At 42.2% G+C, this 9,698-nt stretch overlaps 1 protein-coding gene across 1 annotated transcript in view; it reads right to left on the bottom strand.

Moving 5' to 3' along the window:
• Nucleotides 1-3,835: 3,835 nt before the first annotated feature.
• LOC143288639 (tricarboxylate transport protein, mitochondrial-like) overlaps nucleotides 3,836-9,698 on the bottom strand; it is an 80,537-nt gene continuing 74,674 nt past the window's right edge. The window contains exon 7 of the mRNA XM_076597302.1: nucleotides 3,836-5,872. Coding sequence (XP_076453417.1) covers nucleotides 5,761-5,872 — 112 coding nt within the window. The 3' untranslated portion in view covers nucleotides 3,836-5,760. The remainder of the gene's footprint in view (nucleotides 5,873-9,698) is intronic.

Below are 9,698 nucleotides of genomic sequence, written 5' to 3'. Positions count from 1 at the left end.
CCTTCCCTGCAGGCTGTGTGGAGATCTCAGCCCCTAACAATGACAGTGAGCAATGAGAACTGCACACACACAGGGCGCTGATACCACAGGGAATGTTCATCTAGAAAAAACAAAACAAAAAAAACTCAAAATAAACCACCTGAAAATACAGTGACACTATGAATTAATCTTGTACCATACCCACGAAAGTGTTTTCCAAAAACACGAAAGTGTTTTCCAAAAACTGGGCATGAACTATCTAACATCTTTAAACAGAGACGCTCTACAAATCCATCGTATGCCATGCCTGCCAAAGTGTTTTTCAGTAAACTGGGCATGAAATATCTTTATAAACTTGGATTCAAATTTGAGTTGAGTAACCACTGCCTTTGGAAGAGTTAAGTACTGTTCTGTCGAGTTCAGACATGTCCATCGTTTTCTATCTAGTCCTGACTTATCTTTATTCATCTTTGGTGTTTAACGCCCAGTGACCACACAGAGCACTATCAAGCTGGAAAACTATACGTACTGATCCTGTACAACCAGAAAAATAAAAAACAGGAAAACTATACGTACTGATCCTGTACAACCAGAAAAATAAAAAAACAGGAAAACTATACGTACTGATCCTGTACAACCAGAAAAATAAAAAACAGGAAAACTATACGTACTGATCCTGTACAACCAGAAAAATAAAAAACAGGAAAACTATACGTACTGATCCTGTACAACCAGAAAAATAAAAAACAGGAAAACTATACGTACTGATCCTGTACAACCAGAAAAATAAAAAACAGGAAAACTATACGTACTGATCCTGTACAACCAGAAAAATAAAAAAACAGGAAAAAACACAAGCATATAAACCTAGGACATGCCTCTGATGTTGACCAACCTATCAATTTTTTTTCAAGACAGGATTAAAAAACAAACCCCGAAACAAACAAAAAAAAAACAACCCACTAGTCTGTACATATTCCTAATTATTTCATCAGTAGGGTAATTTCCAACAAAAGCAATGACTGTCAAAAATGTGAATCAACGTTTTTAAAGGTTTCCACCTTCAGTGGGAGACATCCTAGAAAGAAACTCCAAAGATTGAGCAATAGTTATACGCAGCTGATCAATGTGTAAACCTGAATTATGTCCCCTGAACTGGAAGTTGGTGCTTCACAAAATTAACCACTAGCTACCAGCCTCATACACATTTCTCAGAGTAGCTTTCACTATTCACCTGTTCAAAATCACTTTCAAAACCTTTTTTTGTTCATTCAGAACATGTAAAATTTGGAATGATATCATCCAGTGACTTTTGTCATTATTAAAAAAAAAAATTCGACAAAACACACACAGTGAAACAACTTTCCTATAATCAACATGAATATATTACAAATAACACCCTATCACATAGGGTCTTGTGCGAATTTAACACACACAAAACAAACATCGCACAGAAACGGTCACAAAAACCAAAGAACACTGTCCCTAAACTCACAGCACCAAGAAAGCAGCAAATGCACACACACTGGTTGCATTCATACATGGGTGGCAGTGAATACAGCCTCTACCCAGAATGAAAAATAAAACTAGTACTTAAAGTTGTGCTTGCATGTTTTCACACACACAACAAAAATACCCTACACACGTACGCATGCACACACATACACCATAAATAGACACACACACAAAACAAACGCTCACACACACAAACACACATGCCCACACACAACACACACACTGCTCAAACGAACCACAAAGATCTCAACTAAGCAAACCTAATAAAGAAACAAAGAGAACAGGAAAGAAACTGCTGCATGTTTCAGCCTGCTCACGAGACACTGTAACCTCTAAGGACGAGAAAAATACACATCCTCACACACAATGTTTCAGCCTGCTCACACAAGACACTGTAACCTCTAAGGACGAGAAAAATACACATCCTCTCACACACAATGTTTCAGCCTGCTCACACGAGACACTGTAACCTCTAAGGATGAGAAAAATACACACCCTCACGCACATAACACTGACTGGAAAGTGGAGTTTAAAAACAAACCCTTCATAAATCATCTATATAAAAAAAAAAGACAAAAGGAACAATAGTTCTGAGAGAGAGAGACAGGTAAGAAGCTCAAGCCTGTTCGACTGATCAATGCTGACCTGAAAGTTTGACAGAAAGAAAAAAAAATTGCACCTTGATAAAAGAAAATCCCCCAAATAAGCCAACAACAAGACAAACTTCATCAGTTGTACCAGACACGCACAACAATGCACGTGTGTACTGCATCCTGAAATAATTTTTGAAATAATATCGCTGTAACAGGCAATGTGCATTCATACGAAAAAAAAAAAAATAACCAAAAAACAAATCAAATCATATCACACACCTGACATGAATCATCTCATTTTTAACTACTTTAAAATATGAATATTACAAGTTTTCAAAATAACAAAAAAACAAGTGTATTGCTCAAACCTACCATGCACAACTGGGCATGTATATTGTGCCTCAAAAATAATTCAAAATATCAAACATTAACAAAAATTTACTGGTTTTTTTTTTTCAATAATGCAAAAAAAAACACAAAAAAATCACTCGATCATATTGCTGGCACAACATACACAAAGTGCATGCATATTGTGCCAAAAAATTCCAGTCTACAAAGAAAAAGAAACAACAAAAACAAGGCAATCATATTACTGCTAAATGAGGCCCACAAAGAGCATGTACACGGTGTCGGTGTGTGTGGGTGGGTGGGTGTCAGTGTCTGGGTGTCTAGTGTGGGTGTGTGTGTGGAACAACATCCCAGAATATTATGTTGGTGTAAGCCCATGTGTGACAACAATCTCCCACAGCACAACTCCATTGTCTCCACAGACTGAAAGGTACCTACTTCTACCGTCCACAATATAAAAAAAAAAAGGAAGGTCCAACCTCCAGCAGCAGCAGCATGTACCAAGTGTTTCCAGGCAGTGCACCAAAAACTGAAGGTAAACAAAAAGGTAAGGGTGGTGGAGAGGGAGGAAGCCAGGCAACAAAGCGATGGGCGGAGACAGCGGCACTCACTGAACCATCCCGTCAGTTTGTAAAACACACCCCCACCCCGCCCTGAAAACAACCTAACTGTACACCTTGGATGGAACTAACAGTGTTCTAACATGAACTGACAATGTCAAATGATAACAGTTTGAGCACTTAGTGTCAGTTTTTAAGAATTTTTTTTATATCTTCTCTTTACAGGTGGGTTGAGTGGTCCCACTTTTAACACAAATGAGACCATGTTAAAAAGCAAAAACAATTAACGAACAAAACAAACAAAAAAACACACACGAAAAAACCCCACCAAAACAAGTACAGTAACTCTTCACCTCCCTCCACAGAACAGGGGCACACAACTTGAAAACCCTCACCAGCGCTGCTCAGCGCTTTGCACCAACCAGCCAGCAGTCACAGGTGTTCAAGGTGCAACGGCCATACAGAAACAATCCACAGAAAAAATGTGTAAATCAAACAGAAAAGGGAAGCAATCCACAACTCCCCCCTCCCCACCCTGCCCATCCGTTTTTCCTTTATTCATTTATTGTGTGTGTGTGTGTGTGTGTACTGATGGTGAAAACACTGGAGCTCTAAAAACAAACAACAAAAACCACCAGACATATGTAACCAATTGTGAAACAATGACTACAAAAGACTTGTCCATCAAAAGAATAACTGTGCATGAATGGCAAATTGTGTGTGTGTGTGTGTGTGTGTGTCTCCGAGTCTGTGTGTGTGTCCGTGTCTCCGAGTCTGTGTGTGTGTCTGTGTCTGAGTCTGTGTGTGTGTGTCTGTGTGTGTGTCTCTCTGTGAGTCTGTGTGTGTGTCTGTGTGTGTGTGTCTGTGTGTGTGATCATCCCCGCATCCCTCTTTTCTTTGGTCAGTGAACAAAGTCTGGTGAGCGGCATAAATAAAAATGAATAAACAAATAAAAGACAGGGTGGAGAAGAGTGAAGAATGCAATCCATGGACCGGCATGCTACCCAGGCAACAACAACGACAACAACAACAAAAGACCAAGAGAAAACCAACCAAAACAAATCTAACAAAAACCAAACCCCACAACAGTCCTTGAGTGTCAATCCCCCAAAACCAGCTAGGAAAGATCCACAAAACTGTACAACTTCAATCAACAGAAAAAAAGAAGGAGAAAAACAACAGAGAAAGTGATAACATTAAAAAAAAAAAAAGAAATCCCAAATGATTTGTTTTGAAAAAACAAGTGAACGTACATATACACCTTGCTCATGAATATACATACACATCCCCTCATGAATATTCATGCACCCGAGCAAGTGTTTTACAAGGAAGGCTGTGTCACACGCATAACACAAAACCATGTTTATGTGAGACAGCTGGCTAGATTTCAGGGGAAAATACTGGAATAAACAGAAACCACAGCTGCACACAGACGTCACACAGTTAATCCTTCACAGACACACATACACAACACACACTAGTTTCATTTTGACCTATCACAGACAGACAGACAGACACAAATACACAAAACGGTGTCAAACTACTTTCACAATACACTGTCAAACATCTTTTATTGACCCTTTCACAGACAGACACAGACAGACAGACACACACACACAAATCAACCCCACAAACTATTTTCACTGAACCCATCACAGACACTCTCACAAGCACAGACGGACACCACACAAGTGTCAAAACTACATTCATTTAAACCTATCACAGACACAAATTTCATTGTGAGTTCACAAACACATAATCAATAATTTTCTCTACAATGATCATTGTCATCATCATCATCATCATAGTACACATGAAAATTACCAGAAAGGACCAAAAAAAAGTCACAACACGTTGATTGATTGATCATCCGAGGTACCCTTACCTGGTGTCGACCCCACAGGCAGGAGAGCTTCATTCACACTGCACTGTTACAAAGCGCTATCATTGTCCTAGTTGTCCATCATCAACAACATCTCTGCAACAAAGCCCACAGGAGAGGCAGGTCTGTTCTCACCCTGTTGGACAAAATGAATACCTTCGGGGGGTGTTCCCACACCAGTTTGTGCAAAATGTTGTCAAATCTTTTTTTCTGCTTCACAAACTAGTGTTTGTTATTCAATAACAAAGAATATCCTCACATAATTGTGTGTGTGTGTGTGTGTGTGTGTGTGTGTGTGCGTGCACATGTATGTGGCTGCCAACAAGCATCATGTGTGTTTGCATGCATGTTAACATGTTCTGTATATACATATTTTACAGTAAAAAAACAACAACAACAAAACAAATCTTTTAGGCTTTGTGCATCTAACAGCATTGCATTGAAAAAAAAAATCAGGGATAAATTCTCCCCACTGTGCAATCAAAAAAAAAAAAAAAAAAAAAAAAAAAAAAGAAAGAAAAGAGAAATAAAAATGATGTCACCAAAACCATGACACCGTTTACGTTGAATGTCAATAATGACATAGAAGAAAAGATCAGTTAAACCATGGATTCATTTTGTCAGACAGGGTCACAAAGAGAAGACCACCCTGTCCCCATACCACCACCACCACCACCACCACCACCAGACAAAACCCTCATACACACTCACACACCCACACAGTCTCCTAACCACCCTGATTACATACAGCATGATCCTCTCTCTATATATATACACACAAAAGGTAACCGATGCTACACAGGACACGCTATATAGAGGCCGATGATGACAATGCGACGTGATCCCTCGAAGCGAGTGGTGACGCTGACTGCTTCCGGCAGAGTTACGTCTTCCACACCTTGTTGAAGAAATGCATGAAGTTGTCGTAGATCATGAAAGTTATGGCCACGTCCAGTGTCACTCGACTCAACCGAGGTATCGTCCCCTTGTAAAACCTGCAGACACACCACCACACCACACACCACACCACACACCACACCACACACCACACTTCAGTTTACTCAAGGAGGCGTCGCTGCATTCCGACAAATACATACATGCTACACCACATCTGCTGAGCATATGCCTGACCAGCAGCGTAACCCAACAGTACAGCCATCATATATGGTCAGTCATGTCTGATAATCATGGACCATCAGAACACCACAGCCATCATGTATGGTCAGTCATGTCTGATAATCAGGGACCATCAACACCACAGCCATCATGTATGGTCAGTCATGTCTGATAATCATGGACCATCAACACCACAGCCATCATGTATGGTCAGTCATGTCTGATAATCATGGACCATCAGAACACCACAGCCATCATGTATGGTCAGTCATGTCTGATAATCAGGGACCATCAACGCCACAGCCATCATGTATGGTCAGTCATGTCCAATAATCAGGGACCATCAGAACACCACAGCCATCATGTATGGTCAGTCATGTCCAATAATCAGGGACCATCAGAACACCACAGCCATCATGTCTGGTCAGTCATGTCCAATAATCAGGGACCATCAGAACACCACAGCCATCATGTATGGTCAGTCATGTCTGATAATCAGGGACCATCAGAACACCACAGCCATCATGTCTGGTCAGTCATGTCCAATAATCAGGGACCATCAGAACACCACAGCCATCATGTATGGTCAGTCATGTCCAATAATCAGGGACCATCAGAACACCACAGCCATCATGTATGGTCAGTCATGTCTGATAATCAGGGACCATCAGAACACCACAGCCATCATGTATGGTCAGTCATGTCCAATAATCAGGGACCATCAGAACACCACAGCCATCATGTCTGGTCAGTCATGTCCAATAATCAGGGACCATCAGAACACCACAGCCATCATGTATGGTCAGTCATGTCCAATAATCAGGGACCATCAGAACACCACAGCCATCATGTATGGTCAGTCATGTCCAGTAATCAGGGACCATCAGAACACCACAGCCATCATGTATGGTCAGTCATGTCTGATAATCATGGACCATCAACACCACAGCCATCATGTATGGTCAGTCATGTCCAATAATCAGGGACCATCAGAACACCACAGCCATCATGTATGGTCAGTCATGTCTGATAATCATGGACCATCAACACCACAGCCATCATGTCTGGTCAGTCATGTCCAATAATCAGGGACCATCAGAACACCACAGCCATCATGTATGGTCAGTCATGTCCAATAATCAGGGACCATCAGAACACCACAGCCATCATGTCTGGTCAGTCATGTCCAATAATCAGGGACCATCAGAACACCACAGCCATCATGTATGGTCAGTCATGTCCAATAATCAGGGACCATCAACACCACAGCCATCATGTCTGGTCAGTCATGTCCAATAATCAGGGACCATCAGAACACCACAGCCATCATGTATGGTCAGTCATGTCCAATAATCAGGGACCATCAGAACACCACAGCCATCATGTCTGGTCAGTCATGTCCAATAATCAGGGACCATCAGAACACCACAGCCATCATGTATGGTCAGTCATGTCCAATAATCAGGGACCATCAACACCACAGCCATCATGTCTGGTCAGTCATGTCCAATAATCAGGGACCATCAGAACACCACAGCCATCATGTCTGGTCAGTCATGTCCAATAATCAGGGACCATCAACACCACAGCCATCATGTATGGTCAGTCATGTCCAATAATCAGGGACCATCAGAACACCACAGCCATCATGTATGGTCAGTCATGTCCAATAATCAGGGACCATCAACACCACAGCCATCATGTATGGTCAGTCATGTCCAATAATCAGGGACCATCAGAACACCACAGCCATCATGTATGGTCAGTCATGTCCAATAATCAGGGACCATCAGAACACCACAGCCATCATGTATGGTCAGTCATGTCCAATAATCAGGGACCATCAACACCACAGCCATCATGTATGGTCAGTCATGTCCAATAATCAGGGACCATCAGAACACCACAGCCATCATGTATGGTCAGTCATGTCCAATAATCAGGGACCATCAGAACACCACAGCCATCATGTCTGGTCAGTCATGTCCAATAATCAGGGACCATCAGAACACCACAGCCATCATGTATGGTCAGTCATGTCTGATAATCAGGGACCATCAGAACACCACAGCCATCATGTCTGGTCAGTCATGTCCAATAATCAGGGACCATCAGAACACCACAGCCATCATGTATGGTCAGTCATGTCTGATAATCAGGGACCATCAGAACACCACAGCCATCATGTATGGTCAGTCATGTCTGATAATCATGGACCATCAACACCACAGCCATCATGTATGGTCAGTCATGTCCAATAATCAGGGACCATCAACACCACAGCCATCATGTCTGGTCAGTCATGTCCAATAATCAGGGACCATCAACACCACAGCCATCATGTATGGTCAGTCATGTCCAATAATCAGGGACCATCAGAACACCACAGCCATCATGTATGGTCAGTCATGTCCAGTAATCAGGGACCATCAGAACACCACAGCCATCATGTATGGTCAGTCATGTCCAATAATCAGGGACCATCAGAACACCACAGCCATCATGTATGGTCAGTCATGTCCAATAATCAGGGACCATCAGAACACCACAGCCATCATGTATGGTCAGTCATGTCCAATAATCAGGTAAATACAAGTAAAATGTTACGTGTCGTCTGAATGAGTGTTTGTGTGTGACTGAAACCTGACTGAATGACACAGGAAACGAATGACCAGCACCCAAAGGCAGCTGTCAGTCAGCCATAACCAGGCAGGCAGCCTGTTGTGTGAATGACTGTCTGTACAGTGCTGAGAGCAGACAGCCTGCTGTGTGAATGACTGTGTCTGTACAGCGCTGAGAGCAGACAGCTGTCAGTTATAACCAGGCAGACAGCCTGTCGTGTGAATGACTGTCTGTACAGCGCTGAGAGCAGACAGCTGTCAGTTATAACCAGGCAGACAGCCTGTTGTGTGAATGACTGTGTGTCTGTACAGCGCTGAGAGCTTGGTCTCCCACTGTGGATAGGCGCTATGTAAGTAGCCATGTAATCATCATCATCATCCATAATGACCAGAACACACTGTACAGATTGTATACTCATTTCAACACCTACAGCAGTGTTAGTATCAGTAGCTCAAGGAGGCGTCACTGTGTTTGGTCAAATCCATACATGCTACACCACATAATAATAATAATAATAATAATGGTATTTATATAGCGCTGAATCTTGTGCATAGACAAATCAAAGCGCTTTCGCACCAGTCATTCACACGCATGCATAACTCTAAAACAGAAGAAACTAAAAACAAGGAAGAGGCAGGGAAGGGAGGCTATTTTGGGAAGAGGTGGGTTTTAAGGCCAGACTTGAAAGAGCTGAGTGTGGAGACTTGACGAAGCGAAAGAGGAAGTTCATTCCAATTGCAAGGTCAAGAAACAGAGAAAGAACGGCGGCCAACAGTCGAGTGTTTGAATCTGGGTATGCGTAAACAGAGTGGATCCGAAGCCGATCATAGTGAGCGAGATGGAGTGTAGAGGTGAAGGCAGCCGCAAAGATAGGAAGGGGCAGATTTGTGAATGCATCTATAACAGAGTGCTGATCTTGTACTTTATTCGGTGTGAGACTGGGAGCCAGTGGAGAAGTTGCAAAAGAGGAGTGATGTGCTCAGATCTTTTCTTTCTGAGGACAAGTTGGGCAGCAGAGTTTTGTATATCTGCCAAGCAGATGCCTGACCAGCAGTGTAACCCAATGCGCTTAGCCAGGCCTTG

This window comes from Babylonia areolata, chromosome 12 (assembly GCF_041734735.1).
Source record: "Babylonia areolata isolate BAREFJ2019XMU chromosome 12, ASM4173473v1, whole genome shotgun sequence".
In the NCBI taxonomy this organism is placed as follows: domain Eukaryota; kingdom Metazoa; phylum Mollusca; class Gastropoda; order Neogastropoda; family Buccinidae; genus Babylonia; species Babylonia areolata.
This window is presented reverse-complemented; position numbering and strand designations above follow the sequence as displayed.